The sequence below is a fragment of the Molossus molossus genome, unplaced genomic scaffold (genome assembly GCF_014108415.1).
Source record: "Molossus molossus isolate mMolMol1 unplaced genomic scaffold, mMolMol1.p scaffold_m16_p_13, whole genome shotgun sequence".
In the NCBI taxonomy this organism is placed as follows: Eukaryota; Metazoa; Chordata; class Mammalia; order Chiroptera; family Molossidae; genus Molossus; species Molossus molossus.
In genome coordinates, this window is record NW_023425348.1 from 54,079,751 (window position 1) to 54,104,160 (window position 24,410).

The 24,410-nt window shown below is 39.7% G+C and overlaps 1 protein-coding gene across 1 annotated transcript in view; it reads left to right on the forward strand.

The window, feature by feature from the left end:
* Positions 1-23,993, forward strand: part of CTR9 (CTR9 homolog, Paf1/RNA polymerase II complex component) — a 38,978-nt gene extending 14,985 nt beyond the window's left edge. The window contains exons 6-25 of the mRNA XM_036258561.1: positions 1,021-1,169; positions 2,624-2,731; positions 8,209-8,316; positions 8,421-8,657; positions 8,881-8,970; positions 9,084-9,212; positions 9,314-9,497; positions 11,172-11,260; positions 12,031-12,216; positions 12,405-12,492; positions 12,669-12,817; positions 14,087-14,203; positions 14,331-14,476; positions 16,172-16,243; positions 16,750-16,885; positions 17,022-17,168; positions 17,584-17,741; positions 18,776-18,872; positions 19,073-19,185; positions 22,913-23,993. Of these exons, the coding sequence (XP_036114454.1) occupies positions 1,021-1,169; positions 2,624-2,731; positions 8,209-8,316; positions 8,421-8,657; positions 8,881-8,970; positions 9,084-9,212; positions 9,314-9,497; positions 11,172-11,260; positions 12,031-12,216; positions 12,405-12,492; positions 12,669-12,817; positions 14,087-14,203; positions 14,331-14,476; positions 16,172-16,243; positions 16,750-16,885; positions 17,022-17,168; positions 17,584-17,741; positions 18,776-18,872; positions 19,073-19,185; positions 22,913-23,339 (2,930 nt within the window). The 3' untranslated portion in view covers positions 23,340-23,993. The remainder of the gene's footprint in view (positions 1-1,020; positions 1,170-2,623; positions 2,732-8,208; positions 8,317-8,420; positions 8,658-8,880; positions 8,971-9,083; positions 9,213-9,313; positions 9,498-11,171; positions 11,261-12,030; positions 12,217-12,404; positions 12,493-12,668; positions 12,818-14,086; positions 14,204-14,330; positions 14,477-16,171; positions 16,244-16,749; positions 16,886-17,021; positions 17,169-17,583; positions 17,742-18,775; positions 18,873-19,072; positions 19,186-22,912) is intronic.
* Positions 23,994-24,410: the final 417 nt, after the last annotated feature.

Below are 24,410 nucleotides of genomic sequence, written 5' to 3' on the forward strand. Positions count from 1 at the left end.
TAGACTTACCAGAAGGATCACTTGGTAGGTTATATAAATATCTACCATTGTGTTATACACCTGAAACTAATATACTATTGAATGTCAACTAATTGAAAAAATAATTTTTTATGTGTTTTCAGAAGAAGAGGGTGACAGGCAATGTCAAGTTCTGTTGTTAGGTGAAGTAAAACAGATTTAGAATGATCATTGGATTTTGCAGCATATAAATTACTAGTGACCTTGATAAAAGCAGTTTTACTGGAATAGTAGGTGTCAGATCCTCAGAGTGGATTCAAGAGAAAATGGAAGTAAAGGAATTAAAGGTAGCAAGTGTAGATAGATCTCAGGTTTTGCTGTTAAGGGAAGAATAGGAATAGGTTGACAACTGGAAAGGGAAATGAAATCAAGAAAGGAGGTTTTGTTTTTTTTTTAAGATGGGAGAATGTATGTAAAGAAGAATGATCTAGTAGAGAAGGAAAATTTGATGATTTGGGAAAAATAGGGGAGAGTTGTTGAAGCAGTGTCCTTAAATAGATGAGAAGGGTAGGATCTGGTGACCACTGGAGAGGTTCCAGAGATAGGAACATGGTTGTATCTTGACAAGGCCTTGAAATTGGGTAGTATATACAAGCATAGCTGTGAAGGGAATGGTAGTCTATGCTTGTAATTAGTCATAGTGTAATCAGTCATGCATGTAATCAGTCTTAAAACTGCTCTTCAAAAATTAGATATTGTAGGTATAGTGTAGCCAGGAGTGTTGGAAGACAAGAAAAATACCAATGTTATAGGTGTTCTGTTCTACGGTGACAGATATCTATGGTGAGTGGTCAGGGTTGGGGGGACAGGGAGAGAATAATATGATCTAATCTTTAGTGAAATCAAGTTTGTAATATACCACAAGATTTCATAGTGTAGTTATACTGAGGTTAATTTTGGGATTTTTGCAACTCATAGATAGAAAATGTTGAAGCATTTTTTTTTTAATTTAAACCCTAAAAATGCTTTAGTTTGACCGATTGAATGGCTTTATATTTTTAGCGGAAGTTCGTTTAGGAATGGGCCATTGCTTTGTGAAACTAAACAAACTGGAGAAAGCTCGTCTCGCTTTCAGCAGAGCCCTGGAACTCAATTCCAAATGTGTGGGAGCATTGGTTGGACTGGCTGTTCTAGAGCTCAACAATAAAGAGGTATGTGAGTGAAAAAATCCTGGCTGATCTGTCAGTCCCACAGTTCCTTATCTAAAATTCTTGAGGCCAGAGTGTTTTAGAATCAAAATTTCAAGTTATAGAAATGTAATGTGGTGCCTGCACTGCATAATATAGAGCACCCAATTATTAGGGCACAAGCCCAAATGCAAACTTGTATTTCTATGGCAAATGACTGTTCACCCTAACAAGATAGTCTCACAATTCAGATAAAGTTTGCCACCAAATGAGCTTGCTCCGGGATAACAAAAATTTGTTTTTTAGAGGTTTCTGGATTTCAGAATCTGAGCTATGAGATTGTAGACTGTATATCAGTTTGGAAAGTGTTCAATTGCAAGTAACAAACAAAAAGCATACACTGTAGTGACGTAAACATAAGGGTGTTTATTGTGTACTAAACCAGCTAGGCTTGACTTTGGCACCTTGGTATCATCAAACCCCGGGTTTTATATTTTTTTGTCCTCCCTTAATAACGTGGCCTTTCCTCCTCATGTCTGTCACCTCATTGTTACAAGAAAACTGCTACATCTCCAGGCATCTTCTATTCTTATAAGGAGGGAAGAAAGGGAAAAGATAAAAGATTTTCACTTAGAGAAGTTCTATCCTGCTTTTTGGCTGGAACCACCATTTTTCAGTAATTCACTAAAATGAGTAACATGAAAGAATAGAGGCACCTAGTATAGGTTCTCTAGGCTTCTTAGAAAATGTGGACATGTTCCTTTGGCCACATATGTGTGAATCTACAAGAAAGGTGATATGGTAGACATCAAGGGAATGGGCACTGTTCAAAAAGGAATGCCCACACATGTTGCCATGGCAAAACTGGAAGAATCTACAAGGTCACCCAGCCTATGGTGGGCATTGTTGTGAACAAACAAGGGCAAGATTCTTGCCCAGAGAATTAATGTACATATTGAGCATATTAAGTACTCTAAGAGCTTCCTGAAACATGTGAAGGAAAATGAATAGAAAAAGAAGGAAGCCAAAGAGAAAGGTACCTGGTTCAGCTGAAGTGTCAACCTGCTCCACCCAGAGAAGCTCACTTTGTGAGAACCAAAGGAAAGGAGCCAGAGCTACTGGAACCCACTCCCTATGAATTCATGGCATGATAAGTGTAAAGAAAAGAAAAGACCTCTGTACTGTCTACAAAAACATTCTATCCTATATTGAGAAGGAAGCTCCCTGTCATGCTTCCCCTGCATATAATTGCCAGTGGAGGTGCTTCTGCAGTTAACTATAAGAAAACTAAACTTTGACAATTTAACTCACTATTTGAAATATTTTATCCCTGGTAAAGGTCAGCTATAAAACAAGAGCTATATTTTGGTATCTGAACTTAGATATATGTAACCTTACTTCTTCAGACTATAAAGAAAACTGAAAAAGTGCTAATTAAGTAATGTTTTCGCTCAGCCTTGTCATCATTGTTTTTTTAGGCTGATTCCATCAAAAATGGTGTCCAACTCCTTTCCAGAGCCTATACTATTGATCCTAGCAACCCTATGGTATTGAACCACTTGGCAAATCACTTTTTCTTCAAAAAGGTAGGAGAAGTCATTTCTTAAAAGTTCTTTTTAAAAAAACTTTTTAACTCATAGACCCAGACAACAGTATGGTGGTTACCAGAGGGAAAGTGGGTGGTGGGATAGTAAAGGGTAAAGGGGGTCAAATATGTGGCGACAGGAGATTTGACATTGGGTGATAAACATACAAAATGTAATATACAGATGATATAGTCATCCCTCGCCACTTCACACTTCGACGTTTGCGGCCTCACTCTATCGCGGTTTCATATTTGAAAAACCACAAATAGAGTGAGGCCGCAATCGTCGAAGCGCAAAGTGGCAAGGGACAACTGTATAAATAAAGAATCTTACTTCTATTCATTTATCACAGTAGAGTCTGGAACTGATTAACCGTGATAAATGGGGGCCGACTGTATTATAGAATTATAGAATTATACTTGAAACCTATATAATTTTATTAACCACTGTCAACCCAATACATTTAATTTTTTAAAATTTTATTATTTTTTTTATCCTCACCCGAGGACATTTTTCCATTTTTTGTTCAGGTAGAGTGGGAGGGAGAGAGAGGAACAGAGAGAGAGAGAGAGAAACATCGATGTGAAGGGACACATCGAGTGGCTGCCACCCGCACGACTGACCAGAGCCGGGGACAAACTGCAACCAAGGTACATGCCCTTAGCGGGAACCGAACCCGGGTCTCTCAGGACCGCAGGCTGGCGCTCTAACCGCTGAGCCAAACCGGCCAGGGCTAAATTATTTTTAATGTTCAGTTCCGGTTGACACTCAGTATTATATTAGTTTCAGGTGTACGACATAGTGGTTAGACATTTATATAACTTACAAAATGATCCCCCCATAAGTCTTGTACTCACCTGACACCATACATTGTTATTATACTATCATTGATTCTGTTCTCTATGCTGTACTTGACATCCCCATAACTGTTTTATAACAGCCAAATTGTACTTTTTAATTCCTTTACCTTTTTCACTGCTCCCAGTCCCCCTCCCATCTGGCAGCCATCAGTTTGTCCTATCTATGGTTTTGTTGGTTCATTTGTTTTTTAGATTACACATATAGGTGAAATCATATAGTATTTGTTTTTTTTCTGTCTGACTTATTTCATTTAGCATGATACCCTCTAGGTTCATCCATGTTGTCGCAGATGGTACGATGTCGTTCTTTTTCAGGGCCAAGTAGTATTCCATTGTGTATATGTACTACCCTTTTTTTTTTTCTTTATTGATTTTAGAGAGGGGCTGGGAGAGGGAGAGAGAGAACATTGGCCACCTCCCACATGCCCCACACTGGGGATCAGGCCCTCAACCTGGGCATGTGTCCTGACTGGAAGTCAAACTGGCGACCTCTCGGTGCATGGGTTGATGCTCAACCACTGAGCCAGACCAGCCAGACTGTACCACATCTTCTTTATCCAGTTGTCTGTTGATGGATATTTAGGATACCTTCATATCTTTGGTTATTGTAAATAACTCTGCAGTGAACATAAGGATGCACACATCTTTTTTAATTAGTGCTTTGGATTTCTTTGGATAAATACCCAAAAGTGGGGTATTGGGTCATATGATAATTCTGTTTTTAATGTTTTGAGGACTCTCCATACTGTTTCCCATAGCAGCTGTAGCAGACCAGGCAGGAAAGCATAATTTACTTTTAAGTCCTGATTTTTGTTTTTCTGTACTGGAGTTGATACTTTATATTTTTAACTGGGAAAGCAATTGAAGATGTCAAGAGTTTTTTCAAATTAGAGTTTGTATCTGAGGGTAGTTACCTGGGGGTGAGTTTGTTCATTCTTTCATTAATTCATTTAATATTTATTGACCCTTTTATGTGGTACCCAACACTGTGATAGGGATGTAGAGATCAGTAAGATACGGCTTCTGCACTCAGGGAGTTTAGTTTTGTAGAAAACCAACATGTAAACAAATGTAAATGTGAAAATAAAAGCCTTTACCTTCTGTGGTAGAGAAATGAAAGAGGAAGTGATCGTGTGGTTAAAAAATAGTTTTCACCAAGAAAGAAAAGCTCTTGAACTAGGTTTTTAGGAGGAGGTCACTAGGTAGCTGCAAGAGGAAAGGCACAGATCTGTAAAATAGTCTTAGTGGTTTAGTTTGTAACAGCATAAGCATATGGTAGGCTCCTGATAGGTAACACATGGGATCCAGGGTGGGGCACTTGTGTAATACATGGAGCTTGGACCTACTGTGTAGGCAACAAAGAGTCATTGACATTTTTACATATTGATTATGATGTAATTAAAGTTGCCACTAATGCTATAGAAACAATGGTCGTTTAGCTTTCTTAAGTACTAAATTCAAAATTTCGTTGGCAAAGTTATACAGCAAGCATGAAAGTTTAATCTGCCGTATGGAAATCAGGTACTAAATTGTGCTAAGAACTTAAACTAGTTAAATAACGGTTTAGGGCCTGGCTGGGGTGGTTCAGTGGATTGAGTGTTGTCCCATGGACTGAGAGGTCCTGGTTCGATTCCCAGTCAGGGCACCTGCCCAGGTTTCAGGCTCATTCCCTGGTGGGGGGTGTACAGGAGGCAGTCTATCGATGTTTCTCTCACACATTGATGTTTCTATCTCTCTCTCCCTGGAAAAATCAGTAAAAAATTTTTTAAAATAATAACAGTTCAGGTGAAAGTTTACATGTGTATCGATCCTTGTTAGTAAGTACTGTTACTGTTATTGTTACTATTAATATGCATTCAGTGCTCACTAAATGCCAAGTGCTGTTAAAAGTATATTCCATGAATTTAAGAAATAGCCACAATAATCCTATGAGGTGCAGATAGCATTATCCTCATTTTATGGTTGAATAATTGAGGCAGAGTTAATAGCCTAAGGTCACTCAGCTCTTAACCATGATGCTTTACTCACTCCCTCTGGCTATAGAAGCAAACTTCCCTTTCATAATGAATTCTTAATTAAACTTTATGCTGTAACTGTTATGGTACCAAAAGGCAGCTATTTAGGGAGAAGATGAAAATGTAGCTAATAAGCAAATGAAGTATTACTGTTTAAGATAAAACACTTACACATATTAGTTTGGTTTTTACTGGAAAAAAGAAAGGACAGATTCTAAATATTTGAGTGCATATCTAATCAGTGCTCACAGCTGTTAGGACAGCTTCCTTGAGCCATATTAAATTCTAATCACCCTTCCGCTGTTGAAGATAAAAAATTGTTTGTATTTAACACAGTCAGCATATATATAACCTTATAGATTTCATAAGTAAATATGTAAATCAAGTCAAGCTGAGTGTTACTGGACACCTGATCTGTGATCAACGGTATGCCAGGTAAAGTGAGGTCATCTTGCATTGAATATATGTTTTTAGGGTTTACAGAGTGTGTTTACATATATTTTCTCCATTTGTCAGCCCTGGGAGGTAGGCAGGCTATTTCTGGTTCCCTTTCCATAGATAAGAAAATTGAAGGTCCGCCATGCTAAGTAACATCACTTGCTGAAAGTCACTCAGCTAGCAGATAGTAAAGTTGAAATGTGATCTTTTAATTCTCTGCCCACCACACTACATTGCCTCCCCTGCAGAATAATTTGTTGGAGGAAAAAAGGTATTATTAATTAACATCTCAGACATGTCAGTACTTGAGTGGTAAAATGGGTTTCGAGATGTAACTCCTGGAGCAATTAACAGACCTCCAGAAAAGAGCTGAGGCTTAAGCTTGATCTTTTGATTAGAAAGAGAAGCAGCCAGATTGCAAAATGGATTGAGGACATAAATTTAGGGGAGAAAAAACTAAGAAAGAGAAGTCTCAGTTGTGCGAAAGAAGATGAATGAGGATTTTAAAATAGAATCTAGCCCTGGCCGGTTTGGCTCAGCGGTTAGAGCGACGGCCTGTGGACCGCAAAGTCCTGGGTTCGGTTTCCGCTAAGGGCATGTATCTCAGTTGCAGTTTGTCCCCGGCCCCGTTGGGGTCCTGTTGGTGGCAACCACTCGATGTGTCTCTCTCACGTCGATGTTTCTCTCTCTCTCTCTCTGTCTCTCTCTCTATTCCTCCCTCTCTCCCTCTCGCTCTATCTGAAGATAAATGCAAAAATGTCTTCGGGTGAGGATAAAAAAAAGAAAAAAAAAATAGAATATTATTTTTAATACATTATAACGTTAAATGTCAAATAGAACTATTCTATTCTCTAAAAGTGTGTTATGAGTCATAGAATAATAAAAATAAGAAAATTAAAGTAGATTCCATAGTAGGACAAACCCAACATTTAACCATTACCCTCATTTCACTTGAATAACATATAAATTTAGTTAAAAGACTATAACATAATTAAAAGTGTAGAGTTTGAATCACTTGGGTCAAATTCAAGCATCACCATTATATAGTTAGGTGGCTTTGGGGAAATAAATTAATTTCCTTAAACTTATTTTCCTCATTTGTAAAACCAGTAATAATACTTATAGGATTTGAGAGGTAGTAGTTAGAATTAAATGTAATATGCACATTAAATACTTATCTAATGGGAAACAGTTACTGTTAAAAACTGCAATCACATTATTATTCCTAATGTAAAAAAAAAAAAATGTCAAAACTGGCCATTGATCAAATAAAAGCTATACTTCAGACCAGATTTCTAGTCAAATGAATAAAACACAGTCCAATTAAAATCAGAAAGTTGTTTCCTACTCCTGATGTAGAAACTCTTGACTCTGAGACTTTAAGGAGGTTAGCTAGCTGAGTAATCCAAATAAAAGTCAGATCTGTGAGAAAGGTTATAACCCCATGCATTCAAATAGAGCTGAATTCAGTTCCAACTCTGTTAGTTGCTATTCTCATGTGATACATTTCCCGGAGTCAGAAACACCTGAATTCAGATTCTAGCTTTTCCACTTGAGACAACACACTTTATCTCTTTAAGCCTCCACTTCCCCATCAATACAATGGTAATAATGACACTCTTTGCAGGGCTTTCAGTAAATTGTAACTGTTCCCATTACTCTTAATTAAGGGACTTGCCCATCTAGTGTGGATTGAGCACCATCCCATGGACTGAGGTCCCGGTTCAATTCCCAGTCAGGGCATGTGCCCAGGTTGCAGGCTCGATTTCCAGTAGGGGGTGGTACAGGAGGCAGCCTATTGAAATTTCTCTCTCACATTGATATTTCTATCTCCCTCTCAAAAAAAAATCAATAAAAAGAAAATAAGGGACTTAACGTCCCTTAGGTCTTCTCATCACAAAAATAGGGCTGATGACTTCAAAGGATTGTAGTAGGGATTGTAAAAAGTAATAGATATAATGGACAAATGTTAAATATTGGGTAAATGTTAGTCCTATCTGCCCTAAATTCATCAGCAAGGGAAATGAAAAAAATGATTAGTAATTCTGTATACAATACTGTTGTTGTTAATTCAGTTAACATTTTAAAAGAAGGAAGCCTTATGGTTAAGACTGTTAGAATTGTTTGAATTCACTCAAGTGATTTCCGGATCTTCGTTGTTCAGGATTATAGTAAAGTCCAGCACTTGGCTCTCCACGCATTCCATAATACAGAAGTGGAGGCTATGCAAGCAGAAAGTTGCTACCAGCTGGCTAGATCATTCCATGTTCAGGTAGGAGCATTTCAGCCTTCTCTATCTAATCTTTTTTGTTTTATAGTTTTTTAAGTCTTTGAAAAACTTTGTATGCATTGTTGGTCTTATTTTCATTTTTTTAGGAAGATTATGACCAAGCTTTCCAGTACTATTATCAAGCCACACAGTTTGCCTCATCCTCTTTTGTGCTGCCATTTTTTGGTTTGGGACAAATGTATATATATAGAGGTGACAAAGAAAATGCATCTCAGTGCTTTGAGAAAGTTTTGAAAGCTTATCCTAATAATTATGAAACTATGAAAATTCTTGGCTCTCTGTATGCTGCTTCAGAAGATCAAGAAAAACGAGACATTGCCAAGGTACATTTTTTAAAATCTTAGCTATTTTCTGTTATATATTCCTACCTAGACTCTTCATTCCTTATTTCTTATCATTGCTAGTAGAGATGTGATAAGAGCAGTTTTGTTAGCTGAGATTGGTTGAAAGAACAGCTGACTTACTAAACAGGGTAGAGTAGCACTAGCTTCTACTTTAACAGCTTGTCGTTGAAATGCTTTAGCTTAATGATCTCTTTTTCCCCAGGGCCATTTGAAGAAAGTCACAGAACAGTATCCTGATGATGTTGAAGCTTGGATTGAATTGGCACAAATCTTAGAACAGACTGATATACAGGTATTTTAGCAGTGCTTTTCATCTCCTACCTAATGTGCTTTTTGTAAGCCTGGTGTAGTGTGTGTTTCTCTCACTTTCACTTACACCCTATTCTGTCCACCTTGAAAATACAGGGTGCTCTTTCAGCCTATGGAACAGCAACACGGATCCTTCAGGAAAAAGTACAGGCTGATGTCCCCCCAGAGATTCTCAATAATGTGGGTGCACTCCATTTTAGACTTGGAAATCTAGGGGAGGCAAAGGTAGGAAAATAGAAATTCCCTTCTCTACTATCAAGTTGAATGCACACGTTTTTAGCTTTATCAACTAAGTCTTTTAACAAAATAATTTTCTTTTCTTATAGAAATATTTTTTGGCATCATTGGATCGCGCAAAGGCAGAAGCTGAGCATGATGAACATTATTATAATGCCATTTCTGTCACAACATCATACAATTTAGCCAGACTGTATGAGGCGATGTGTGAATTTCATGAAGCAGAAAAACTGTATAAAAACATCTTGCGGGAACATCCTAACTATGTCGACTGTAAGAATTTTAAACTTTTTTTTATGTATTAAAATTCCTACAACAGCAGCAAAAATTTAGCCTTAAAAATATCTTTCTTAGAGACAATAGTAAAAAGTTTTGAAGGTTTAATGTCCCCTTTTATTCAAGGCAAACTTGTGTCCTTAAAAAAAAAGATGCAGCTTCACTTAAATTTATGGCCAGAAACTAAAACAATTAAAAATCAGTTCAGCCCTGGCCAGTTTGGCTCAGCGGTTAGAGCATCGGCCTGCGGTCCTGAGAGACCCGGGTTTGGTTCCCGCTAAGGGCACCTACCTTGGTTGCAGTTTGTCCCCGGCCCTGGTTGGGTTGTGTGGGAGGCAGCCACTCGATGTGTCCCTTTCACGTCGATGTTTCTCTCTCTGTGTCTTTTCCTCTCTCTCTCTTTCTCCCACTCTAGCTGAACAAAAAATAGAAAAATGTCCTCGGGTGAGGATTTAAAAAAAAAAAAAAAAAAATCAGTTCGACCATATTTCACAGATGAGGCTATCTTCAGTGGGTCACTACCTTTATTAGACTTGTAACAACTCCTTGATGATGGGTTTACCTTTATGATCGTCCTGCTCTCATTTCATATAAACATTTTTGCAATGTTTATAAAAGTGAGAAAAAACAGTGCTTATTCTTGACATAATCATTACCAAAAATGTCCTACCCTGAATTTTTACAACCTAAACATTGTAAAATATTTAAAGTCTTTAATTAAAAATAATTTACATACTGTACTTCCCTTAAAAGAACCTAAAACTATGGTGGTCAAATCAGGAGCTATTAGCTTGGCCCTTCTCCCACCTCCTAGACATGCTATTATAGACGCAATTATAAGTAAGATTTTAGTGGAAGGCCAGACTGAATTTTAATTGATTTGATAGGCAGTAGTAAGCCATGGTTGGTTTCTTGAAGAGAGTGATTTGTTTGTTTTTTTAAATATGTTATTGATTTTTTTTTTTTTTTAGAGAGAGATTAAGGGAGAGAGAGAGAGAGAAACATTGATGAGAGGGAAACATCGATCAGCTGCCTCCTTCACATCCCCCACTGGGGATCAAGCCCACAACCCGGGCATGTGCCCTGACCAGGAATCAAACCAGGACCTCTCAGTTCATGGGCCCAATGCTCAGTCCACTGAGCAACACCAGCTGGGCAAAGAGAGTGATGTTTTCTGGAGAAAATAACTTAATTTGTGTGGCATGTTTTTCTTTATTATTAAGTGAAAGAGCCACAGTTAGAGCGCAGGTTTTCTAACAACTAATTCTTAATCATCCCTGCTTTCACTATTTTGCTGTATGACAAGCAGCTTTTTAAGAACAAGTGACTTGACAGTGCTGTGCATCAAAGAGAAGCTGGAGACAGAATAGCTCTAAGCTTTTAAAATAATTTAGTTTGAAATAAGGACTTGGAACAAGGTGCTAGCATTGGGAATGGAGTGGAAGAGATAAATCTCAGATTTCAAACAATAAGACTTGATGGTGACTGAGAGGCTTTCATTTGTTAGCTTATTAATTGATTATATTGATGTTTGATATTTTTTCATGTGTGGGACTATTTTTTGTTCATTGTATGAACATCTTAACAAAACACAATTGTTTCAAATGTATGACTTTAAAATTATGCGCTTTATAGCTAATATTTTAAAAACTTTTCAATGTATATTTTCAGGCTATCTGCGCCTGGGAGCCATGGCTAGAGATAAAGGAAATTTTTATGAGGCTTCAGATTGGTTTAAGGAAGCACTTCAGATTAATCAGGTTGGTAATATTAATGCTTAGGTTTGAATAATGATTATTTCATCTCTTTCCCCTAGTAAATCAGTTTTTCCTTTTAATGGTTATCATGATTTCTAATATCTTGGCATCTCCCTGGTTTTTTTTCATTTACTTGTTAAAGATACTAAACAGTATAGAATTCATCTAATTTTTTTTTTAATCCTTACCTGAGGATATTTTTCTATTGATTTTCTAGATAGAGTAAAAGGGAGGGAGGGAGGGGGAGAGAGAGAGAGAGAGAGAAACATCTATGTGAGACAGACACATCAGTTGGTTGCCTCTTGCATGACCCCAACCTGGGCCGGGGATCAAACCTGCAACCCAGGTGTGTGCCCTTGACCAGGAATCAAACCCATGACCCTTCAGATCACAGGCGACACTGTCACCACTGAGCCAAACCTACCGAGGCATCGTCTAAACTCAACATTGTGGCTCAACATTAAGAAATAGGTTTCACATCTTAGCTTAGTCCACACACGTGTGTGTATGTAGACAACTGAAATGAAAGTTTTGCCAGTTGTTATGTGCTCTTGCCGTGTGAATGGCACTGATGTATTCCATTCTGTTGCACTTCTTTTGCTAATAATTACACACTAAATTGATTTAACAACTCACTAATCCACCTCAACTCTCAGTTTGAAAACACTGTAAATGTAGCTTATAAACCTCTTCAGTAATCAGCTGTTGTAGAAAGATGATTGATCTCTCTGAATCCAAATTACAGATTTTATTTCCTTTTATATGTGTTTCAGGACCATCCAGATGCTTGGTCTTTGATTGGTAATCTTCATTTGGCAAAACAAGAATGGGGTCCAGGCCAGAAGAAATTTGAGAGGATATTAAAGCAACCATCTACACAGAGTGACACTTACTCTATGCTAGCCCTTGGCAACGTCTGGCTTCAAACTCTGCATCAGCCCACCCGAGATCGAGAAAAAGTAATTTCCTCTTGTTTCTTTAAAACCATTACTTGGTCTATTCTTTTTTTTGTGGTATGTGCACCTAGCGGGAACCGAACCCGGGACTCTGGTCTGCAGGCCGACACTCAACCGCTGAGTCAAACTGGCCAGCGCACTTGTTGTATTCTTGTTTGGATTTTTAAAATAATGTATGGGGTTTTTTATAGGAAAAGCGACATCAAGATCGTGCTCTGGCCATCTACAAACAAGTACTCAGAAATGATGCAAAGAATCTGTATGCCGCTAATGGAATAGGTGATTATAAGATTTGGATCTCCATAATTTGTGAAGTGAATGCTTTTGAAAGAATGTTGGTAGATCAGAATTTTCCTCTAAATGTAATGAAGGTAGTTGTTTTAAAATAGGACTTTTAGTGGTTTTTCTGGCTACAAATAGAAAATTCTGAACTATGAACCTCTTTCTAACTTTAGGAGCTGTTTTGGCCCACAAAGGATATTTCCGTGAAGCTCGTGATGTGTTTGCCCAAGTAAGAGAAGCCACAGCAGATATTAGTGATGTGTGGCTGAACCTAGCACACATCTATGTGGAACAGAAGCAGTATATCAGTGCTGTTCAGATGGTAACGTCTTATCTGTCAAGATATTTTATACCATGTTCATTGTTGAGCGGATGTTTTCTTAACCATTCTGGCCCTGTCATGGAGTTGCATGCTATCTCTTGTGATACTGTGTTTATTCAGAGATTCATAATTATAAATGTTAAGGCCTGTCTTTGGTGTCCAGAGATACGAGTTCTGGATCCACCACTAATAGCTTCATATTTGTTGAGTGCTTGAACTTGAAGTAAAAGAGTCATACTGCTCTAATTAAAACGCTAAAAGGCTCTTGGGCTCTGTGGGAAATATTAGGGTCAGAAAAAACAAGCTTCTTAGTAAAGGTAGATGACAAGAGCAGTCCCGGCTCTGGGAAGTGTGGTTAATAACCTTTTTTTAAAGAAGGATGTGTATTACTTTATTCAGAATATTAGAAAGGCACTAGTTACAAGGACTTACAGAACCCAGATTGCATATGATAGTCTCGGAAATTGTGTTTTTGAAGGTGGACCTTCCTGATCTGCAGAATGATAATGTTGCCCTTTAAAATACAAATTAATTACTAAGGCTATTCAGGGGGGACTGTCTAATCATCTTTCATGAAAAAGATCTTACCTATGGCAAGATATTCCATGTCAAAAAGTGACATGTTGCCCTGACCAGTTTGGCTTAGCAGTTAGAGCGTCAGCCTGTGGACTTAAGGGCCTTGTGTTCGATTCCCGGTCTAGGGCATTAACCTGCGTTGCAGGTTCTTTCCCTCTCTCCCTTCCACTCTATCTAAAATCAGTGGAAAAAATATCCTCAGGTGAGGATTAACAACAAAAAAGTGACATGTTCATGGCAAAATTAATACCAGTATTGCTATATTATTGTTTTTACCAAAAAGATAACAGCCAGAAATATGAGCTTTCACATATGCATTGCCAGTAGGTTCCACCAATCCTAAAGAAAGGTGGTAGAGAGTATAACCCCAAAGGAGCTAGGTGTATGTCTTCTAATAAGTTGTCAATAAGCTGATTCTAGATAGAATTGCTAAGATGAGAACAGCCTTCCAATCTGCTTATCCTTTATATGTTGGTCCAAATTTCAAATGGAAAAACTATTTCCAGGAATTTTTCTTTTGATCAGGTTTTTATGTGTGAAAATGTACACTGGTGAATGTCAAAAATCATTCTCAGATTCTTTGAAATTAACTATTCAAAGGATAATATACTTTTCAAATAGCTTTAAAATTTTACTACAAAATAACAGTATCATTTAGTCCTTGTTGTGTTTTAACTTTCTCTTCTATTGTAGTATGAAAACTGCCTCAGAAAGTTCTATAAGCACCAGAACACTGAAGTTGTGCTCTATTTGGCCCGGGCCCTCTTCAAGTGTGGCAAGTTGCAGGAATGCAAACAGACTTTGCTGAAGGTGAAAAGAGCTCATATATTTTTTATTGTTTTATGCATATTCACATCCCTGACATTCTAGTTGACTTAAATGCTTTCATTTCATGTCTTAGATCATGTGCAATATTTGCTTTGTTCTTTCCTTACAGGCTAGACATGTGGCACCCAGTGATACGGTTCTTATGTTTAATGTGGCCTTGGTCCTGCAAAGATTAGCTACCTCTGTCCTGAAAGATGAGAAGAGTAACCTGAAGGAAGTACTTAATGCTGTGAAAGAACTGGAGCTTGCACATAGGTAGAGTTTGTAGAAACCACCTTGGAAATGCTTTATTTCTTTAGACTTGTGTGCCTCAAAAGGTGCTGAAAATCACTTTCCTTGGGACTCTTTTAGAAGGGGAATCTCTAAAGGGAATCTGTTCAGCCCAGCCAGTGTGGCTCAGTGATTGAGCCTCAGCCCGTGCACCAAGAGGTTGCAGGTTTGGTTCCTGGTCGGGGCACATGCCCAGGTTGTGGGCCAGATCCCCAGTGGAGGGCATGCAGGAGGCAGCCATTTGATGCTTCTCTCTCTTTCTCCCTTTCCCTTCTTCTCCTTCTCTAAAAAATCAATAAACAACAACAAAAAAATTTTTTAAAGGGAATCTATTTGAATCATTCAAATCTATTCATATCATTTCAGCAATTTTTAAACCAAAGGAAATACCTGCCACCAGGTGGTGCCAAACTATAGCTAGGCTCCTGCCAGATTTGTATTATGGAGCCAGATCCCTAGAATTGGCTGGTTAGCTAGCTTTGCAAGCTTGCCTTAGATTTTTCACTAATCTGACAGTAATATGACACAGTCTGTCTATCTATCTATCTATCTATCTATCTATCTATCTATCTATCTATTTATTTATTTATTATTTTTTATCCTCACCCAAGGACATTTTTCCACTTTTTGTTCAGATAGAGTGGGAGGAAGAGAGAGAGACAAACATCGACGTGAAAGGGACACATCAAGTAGCTACCTCCCGCACAACCCAACCAGGGCCAGGGATAAACTGTAACCGAGGTACATGCCCTTAGCCGGAACCGAACCCAGGTCTCTCTGGACTGCAGGCTGCCGCTCTAACCACTGAGCAAAATTGGCCAGGACTGACCCAGTCTTTTTAATAGGATGTTAAATTTTTTTTTTTTTTTGTATCCTCACTCGAGGACATTTTTCCATTTTTTGTTCAGACAGAGTGGGAGGGAGGGAGAGGAAGAGAGAGAGAGAAACATTGATGTGAAAGGGACACATCGAGTGGCTGCCACCCGCACAACCCAACCAGGGCCAGGGACAAACTGCAACCAAGCCCTATTACGGTGCCCTTAGCGGGAACCGAACCTGGGTCTCTCTGGACTGCAGACCAGTGCTCTAACCACTGAGCCAAACCGGCCAGAGCTAGGATGTTAATTTTTATTGAGTTAAGATTAAGGCCTTCCCTCTTAAATAATGAATAGGTTTATTCAGCTTTAAAAATGTGTAACTTTATAGTATTTATTTGATAATTCAGTATTTGGTAAAATTAAAACCTGATATCTCTTCAGGTTTTGTCCAACCTTACTTGAATTCTTGTTCAAGCATTTCTTGCCTTGGTTGGTAGATTGTGTTTTCACCGTTAAAACTCCTAACCTCCATGCTGACATATTTAGTAAAGTGAGTGTTTAATAAATACTCATTGCTTGAACTATTTTGGTTATTTGTTAATTTACTGATAACATTAAGTGTAACTCGGCTTTTCTTAATGAATTTGTTTTTTATTAAACAGATTGAGTGGCATATTGATGAGTCTTTTTTTAAGTGAGTTGTATATATGACTTTCCTATTGAGATGCTAGCCCTTCATGTATTAAATACATGCATGTAAGTCGGTTAATATATGTCTTTTGACTATTTTTGAACAACAGATAAAAAATCTGAAGGGCCTGTTTTATTAAAATTATTTTAAATATTTTCTCATTTTATTTAGATACTTCAGTTACTTGAGTAAAGTGGGAGATAAAATGAGATTCGACTTGGCCCTTGCTGCCACAGAAGCCAGGTAACGGCTGTTTGTGAATGGTGACTTGGGTGCGGAGGGGTCTCGATGGGCTGGGACATTGACAGTAGTGAGCAGGGTTCTGGTCAACTGTTCACACTCCTCTCTGGAAGACCCCCAACCTGGACCAAGGCTTTCTCCCAAGGGTTCTTTCAGGGAAGAAGGCAAAATGTATTTGGTACTTAGGTTGGTTGGGAAAATAAATCAGCTGTGTCACCAGAATCAAGATACGATTCCTCACTCTCTCAGTCACGTGTGAAAATAATATTGGAAACCTTTTTAGCTTTGCTTTGGGCGGATGTTTATAATTTGGAAATGAAATATAGTTGACAATATTGGCTTATGAGAAATGAAGTTAATTTTGCTAATTAACACTTCCCATAGTTATCAGCTAATGATCCTGCTGCTGCAGACGTTTTAATTTGTATAAGGAAAACAGATGCTCTGAGTTTTTGAACAGAAAGTACACTTGGCCACATTCATGTTTCTCTAAATCTGAAATGTTCTAGGCAGTGCTCTGACTTACTGAGCCAGGCCCAGTACCATGTGGCCCGAGCACGCAAACAGGACGAGGAAGAGAGGGAGTTACGGGCCAAACAAGAGCAAGAAAAAGAACTGTTAAGGCAGAAACTTCTTAAGGAACAGGTATTTATTGTGCTTTCACTTATACTAGAATTAAAGAGTTATGTGTATAAATCTACTTTGTATGGTAAAAACCAAGTCCTGGTGTTAGCCATGATTTTCATCATAAGAACATTTTGATGAGGTTTTTTTCCTGTAGGAAGAGAAACGTCTCAGAGAGAAGGAAGAGCAAAAGAAACTTTTAGAACAGCGGGCCCAGTATGTTGAGAAGACCAAAAATATTCTTATGTTTACTGGAGAGACTGAAGCAGCAAAAGAAAAGAAAAGAGGCAGTGGTGGTGGACGGGTAAGATGTTACCCCCACTGACACCGGTGGCCCCAGTCCCTGTCTTCTGACTTTCAGAAATGAAGATAAAAATGATTATATTCACCCTGTACTTAGTCCTTAGCTAAAGACAGTCTTCCAAGACAGAGTGCTTTACTTGGTATCCAGTATTTAGAATGCATTCCAATGTTAGCTCCTTACATTTTATCTTGTAGAAGTGACCTAAGTAGTTGATGATTTTTGCCATTTGAAACATTTATCCTAATTAGAAGTCTTTAAAATATGGGCCTCACCAAGCACCTCTAACATGTGACTTGGTACAAGATCCTTCATTTATCACATGACTGAGAGGATATGGCCTCTTTCTTCACCTTAGAATTCTAGCCACAGTCCATCAGCCAGGAAAGAGCTGATTATAGTCTTATTTGGATTTCAGCGTTCTAAGAAGGGAGGCGAGTTTGATGAATTTGTCAATGATGACAGCGATGAAGACCTGCCAGTATCCAAAAAGAAGAAGAAGAGAAAGGGCAGTGGTAGTGAACAAGAAGGCGAAGAAGAGGAAGGTGGTGAGAGAAAGAAGAAAAAGAGGAGAAGGTATCATTAATGTGTTGTAAAGAACCTTATAAAGGTGACGAAAGACCTTTCATTTTCTTATGTTTAGAATTTGCAAACACCTGGAAGTCATTTGATCTTCTTAGACAGTAAAGCCTCTTGATACCTCACTTCCTATTTAACCCTAAGATAGAACCCACTGCACAGTCCCCTGAGTACTGAAATCACCACAGATCTTCACAGCTTCCCTTCTGAGAGCTGCAAGTTAGTCAGAACTAATAATTGCCTTTCTTGTAACTTTAAAATGGTGATATTTATTGGAAGACGTATGCAGTTTAGAATGAGAAACCCGCTGTGTCCCTACTACCTGCCCGTGTGCAGTCTTAGACTAAGTCATTGCGCCTCGGTTTCCTCTGTAAAACTGTAATAGTGATGCCCACTTCAAGGTTTTGCTGGTTGTTTTAAAAGTGAATTAATGTGAAAGAAGGGTCTTTTAATCCTCCAAAGCCATCCACTGTTGAGGTAAGTAGTGCCCTGCCCATCTCTCACCTGGAGGTGCCTCTAAGGTGCCCCTTCTTCTCCCATGGTGCTCCCTGCCCAGGAACCTTCAGTGAGCTGTCTTGCCTAGACCTGTACTTCTCAGCCGGTGGATGACTATACTTGGGAAAGAACCTGATGAATTCATTCAGACACAGACCCTTGGAACTGAAGCTGTACTAGGACATCAGCAGGCCTGGAATGAGTGGCTGGGAAGGAAGAAAGAGGGGAGGGAGATGTTGAGGTGTGAACCTGAGTCTTTTCTTGCATCCTTTATCCAACAAATGCAAGATTCAAACTCATTTAGATTAATAAGAGGACCCAAGAGTGACTTAATTAGTCAGCAGACGTTGCATAAGTACATGGTTTTTTTCAGACTCCTGGGCCATGTGCAGCAGGAATAAGTTATGACTTCTGCTCTCGTTGAGGACAGTACACATAAAGGATGATCAGAATGAATATTTTGATGGCGAGTAGTCTTAGAATTTATAGGCATCGATGAATCTTGACAGACTTTTTCTTATTGTTCACTACTTAAGACCTCCAAAGGGAGAAGAAGGATCTGATGATGAAGACACAGAAAATGGCCCCAAACAGAAAAAGCGCCGCCCACCGAGAGCAGAGAGGAAGAAGGCGGTAAGTTTATAACACTGTGGTTTTTATGTCCCCCTACGTACCTAAGAGATTGTAATATGCTAGGATACATTCTTCTCTGCAGTTTCTTCAAGCACCAATTCTTGGTTGTTGTTTGATTTTATCATTATAGTGCAACCCCAGTTGAACAAGATGTCCTGAAATGAGAGTCTTGACTAATATGTGTGATCTTTTCTCGTTAGCCTAAGCCAGAACGTCTGCCTCCTTCAATGAAGGGAAAAATAAAATCCAAAGCCATAATATCATCAAGTGATGATTCTTCGGATGAGGATAAACTTAAGATTGCTGATGAAGGGTAGGAAATTTTTCTTTGATATATTCTTCTAATGAAAGATAACCAAGCTCACCCTGAGCGGTTTGGCTCAGCGGTTAGAGTGTTGGCCCACTGACCAATGAGTCTCAGGTTCGATTCCAGGCAAGGGCACGTACCTCAGTTGCGGTTCATCCCCGGCCCTGGTCGGGTCATGTAGGAGGCAACCAGTCATTGTGGCTTTCACATTGATGTTTCTCTCTCTCTCTCTCCCTCCCTCCCTCCCACTCTATCTAATGATAAATAGAAAAATATCCTCAGGTGAGGAATAAAAAAAAAAAAAAAGATAGCCAAATTCTTCCAGGGATGATCTACAGGCATTCAGAATGGTCCAGCATTTGACATACCGTCGTAGGCTGTCCTGCAAGACAGCCTAACAAAACTAGGTTGGCCCAAGCCCCTGGCAGTAGAGCTGTTTACCTTCCTCCAAAAAGGGTGGGAAAGCACAACACCCGCTTGGGGTGCATGCCCAGGCCTACTTCGTGAAGTTTGTGCTGTGAGACCTGAAGTTCTGATGAGGTTCTCGAAAGTGAAAACATGTCAGCAGGGTCTGTGGTGGGCCCCCTTGTGCTAAATTGTGCCTGTGACAGCATCAAGCATGCTTTTATCGAGGAGCAGAAAATCATTGTGAAAGTGTGGAAGGCACAAGCAGAGTCAAAAGGCTAAATTTAAAAATGAAGCTTGTGCCTGGCCAGTTTGGCTCAGCAGTTAGAATGTCGGCCCACGGACCAGAGTAACCGGTTCAATTCCTAGTCGGGCACGTACTTCAGTTACAGGTTTGATCCCCGGCCCTGGCTGAGGTTGTGTGGGAAGTGGCCGATCAATGTCTCCCTCGCTCTCTCTCTCTCCCACTCTGTCTAAAAAAATCAATGGAAAAATATCCTTGGATGGGGATTTAAAAAATAAAAATGAAGCTTGTTTGAATAATAAAAACAATTAAAATGCAAAGAAAGGAAGGATGGAGGGTGGGAGGGGAGGGAAAGAAAGGGAGGAAGGAAGGAAAGGTGGAAGAAAGGAAGGAAGAGTGGTCACTGCCACACTATCTTCAGCTTCTTAGAATCTTATAGTTGGAAGAAACCTTCACACCCATTTTATTCTAATCCGTCCTTTCAACCCGCTACGTCCCTCGAAGAAGAAAATCTATTTTGAAATTTTATTTCTTCGTCAATATTAGCTGAAATGCCCTACATGACATCTCCTAGATATATCTGCCATTGACTAGCTAAGAGCATCATGAGTAGCCTGATCCTGGTCACGTGGATGGGGACTTGCTGGACTGTTTCCTCCCATGCTGAGCAGTGGTGACGCAGCTCTGCCCGCTGTGTGGAGGCTTATCCTAGATGGCTTGTCCAGCACACTTTACCTCAAAGCCACCAGTGTAGTAATATTTGATTTTACTGTCCTAAACTTGCCCCTCATGCTTGAGGTGCCCCCCCCCCATTTGGAATTCTAAGACTAGGACTCATATTTCTGTACTACACCATGATCTTCTGATGGCCGTCACTGCATTTGTTCATTCAATAGACATTTGAAAAACCATTGTATGAGATAGCGTGCTAAGTACTGGGAATAGAGAGGGGAAAGACATAGACCCCACCCCAAGGAATGTATGCTTTAGAAGCAGCAGAGAATCACAGATAAAGACCACATTATAGTAGGTTAAGTGTTATCACTTAGGTTTTGCATTTATTGTTTTCCAGGGACTAGAGCTAATCTGGAGTAGGACTGGTAAGGAAATTGTAGAGAGATTTTTTGTGACAGAGAGGCTGTTTTGAGTTGAGTGTTAGAAAAAGCATACATGCCCTGACCGGTTTGGCTCTGGTCGGCCTGCGGACCAGAGAGACCTGGGTTCGGTTCCCGCTAAGCGCACGTACCTCAGTTGCAGTTTGTCCCTGGCCCTGGTTGGGGTCTTGCAGGTGGCAAGCAGTCTTGTGTCTCTCTCACATTGATGTTTCCCTCTCTCTCTTTTTCTCTCCCTCCTGCTCTCTCTGAAAATAAATGCAAAAAAAAAGAATACATAGTCCTGGTTAGTTCCAGGTGAGGCAGAGGTGAGAAGTTCACACACTGAGGGGCTAAGGGTGCTGGTGAGAGGCTGGCCTCGTGGGGTAGGATGTAGAGGAACCATTTGTAAAGATTTGCAGCTCCGTGTCTCTGAGGACACTGGCTGATACCAACCAGTGCTGGGGTTGCTTTCCCTACAGCACTGTTTTGCTCTTGTCCACAGTGTTGCCCTGGTCCATTGGTTAGAGGCATGTGTGATCAGAGCAATGAAGTGTGATTTCAGAATGAGCACTGTTAAAATGTGTAGCCAGAAAGGTCCAGTGTGAGTCTGAGCTGCTGCCAAACCTACACCTGAGGCCAAGGCCAAGTTGATTTGAGCCATTTGCATCAGTTTAAGTGTGTTCTGACCACTGTGAAGTGCTTGCTTTTGTGGCCAGATGGAATGGAGTGAATTGGATCCCTGGCCTTTGGTATATATACAGAATGAATATATAATGTCCTCTTCTTAGTCACTCTTCATATTCTCTCAGAGTGACCCGAGTTACATGATGTATGTGTTGGGTTCAGAAGAAAGTAATATATTCACCTCCCTCACCCTTCTTAGACTGAACCCTATAGGATTCAATATTCCTACCTTGGCATATCTGTAAGGGGAACCAGAACTGAGGAATATGCCAGAGGAGAAGTATGTCCCCTCTCCAGAGCTCTGGGGGTTAGTGGTTAAAGGAATATTCTTTTGTCCAGAGCCTCCAGGAACCCAAGACTCCCTGGTGCCACCACCGTTCCAACCATAAGCACAGTACCCTTCATTTAACCTCACAGCTGATAAGTAGAGGGGGTGGGGCTCACAGCGAAAGTAAACAAGCCGCAGAACTCTGAGCCCAGCGTCCTAGCTTGAGTGAGTCTGGTCTGGAGGGCGCTAGAGCAGTGGCAAACCCTGGATAGAAACCGTGACTTTGGCCCTGGCCAGTTTGCTCAGTGGTTAGATCATCAGCCCGCAGACCAGAGACCAGGGTTTGGTTTCCGCTGGGGGCACATACCTCGGTTGCAGTTTGTCCCCGGCCCTGGTTGGAGTCGTGTGGGTGGCAACCACTCGATGTCTCTGTCTCTCTCTCTCTCTCTCTCTCTCTCTCTCTCTCTCTTCTTCTCTCCCTCTCGTTCTATCTGAAGATAAATGCAAAAATGTCCTCGGGTGAAGATGGGAAAAAAAAAGAGTGACTTTGCCCCTCAGACACAGAGCATAGGTGGTCATAGGATATAAGTGGCCCACTGATCCAGCCCTTGAAGAGGGTCAATCTCCAGAGTTTCTACAGCCAAGCAAGATCCTGGGTTTTACCTTTACTGCTATGAATTTGTTTATAAAAATAAGCAAAACTGTCCATTTTATAATTTTATATATGAAATTAAATGCTTCGTTCTGATGAAAGGTGCCTAATAAAGCCTAGTGAGAATCATCCTTCACTGTTTATATTGCTTGTAGCTAAAGTGCCGTATTCTTTTTTCCTTTTTAACCTCTTTTTATTGTGAAATATATCACATTTATTAAAAAGTACACAAAACAAATATCACAAAAATGAACATCTGTATAAACACTATTTAGGTCAAGAAACAGAATATTAAATGCCCTTATTTTTAAAAGCACATTCTCTACTTGTCTAGTTCTTGGTTGGCCAGAATCCTGGTGTCTAATCAGTGCTTGTCTTTCTGCCAGACATCCCCGCAACAGCAACAGCAACAGCGACTCGGACGAGGGAGAACCTCGGAAGAAACGCACCTCTTCAGAGAGCGACTCAGATGAGAACCAGAACAAGTCTGGCAGTGAGGCTGGCAGCCCCCAAAGGTCCCGGAGACAGAGGTCAGATGAGGATTCAGACAGTGACCAGCCATCCAGAAAGAGAAGGCCCTCGGGTTCCGAACAGTCTGACAATGAATCTCTGCAGTCTGGGAGAAGCCGCTCGGGTGGCTCGGAGATGGACTCTCGTCCGGCTTCTCCAAGTGCCGAGTCAGATCGCGATTCGGAGAGAGGATCTGATAATGAGGGTTCTGGCCGAGGCTCTGGAAATGAATCAGAACCAGAGGGATCCAACAATGAGGCCTCGGATCGGGGCTCAGAACATGGGTCGGATGATAGTGACTAGGTTTTATGTCATAAATAAGCTTCATCTCTGGAGGAAACTTTTTAAATATATGAAAGCTGTGATTAAAATGTTTCAAATGTTTAGTAAAACAGTTGTGAAATTTTTCCTAAGGCAGTTTTTTTTATCTGTTTGTATATTGCTAAGCCTCAAGAGACATTTCCTTGTGTGAGTCTAACATTTGAATCTCTTGTGCAAATGAAGAATGTGACTATTCTTCATTATGGTACAATTCCACCTATCATATGTGAAAACTGCAGTGAAAATAAACCCAGATGCTAAATCATTCCTACAAAGGTTTGACTGAAACTGTGGCAGATGTCTCATCCTGTTTGTGTGTTAAGCAGCATCCAGTTTTGATTTTTATTGCATTCTTCTACCAAGTGGTGAAAGAAACTTGGAATTTATGTTTTTGTTCCATTTTAATCTTAGACTAAGAATATTTTTATTTTCTGGAGGAAGAGAGAGGTACCTACTGTATAATTGTACCAAAATACAAATGAAAGGAAGGTTTTCTTCAGTAGTGTAATACTGCAGCCATGTTGATAAAATCACAAATACATAATTCATTAGGTTGACTACGATGTGGAGAAATGCTTTACTGTTAGTAGAATGCAAAGACCTACCTAAGCTGCATAATAAAATTCTTTTACCAACTTTTATGGACAACTCTGTCATTTTTTAAAAATATGTTTTTATTGATTTTTTTAGAGAAAGAGAAAGGGAGAGAGAGAAACATCGATCAGCTGCCTCCTGCACGCCCCCTACTGGGGATTGAGCCCGCAACCCAGGCATGTGCCCTGACCGGGTATTGAACTGGGACCTCTCAGTCCATAGGATGATGCTCAATCCACTGGGCCACACCAGCTGGGCCTGTGTCATTTTTTTTGCTTGCTACATTTGTATATGAAAATTTAGCATAAATAAACTAGGCAAGTATTTGGAAGAACCTGAATTAAACCAAAGTTTGTTTACTCAAAACTTTAGTAATTCTTTGTAGATTTGTGGAGTTGTATTTTTTATTTTCTCCAAGTTTTATTAATTTATTTTTGTTACAGATGTTTCTCCTTTTTC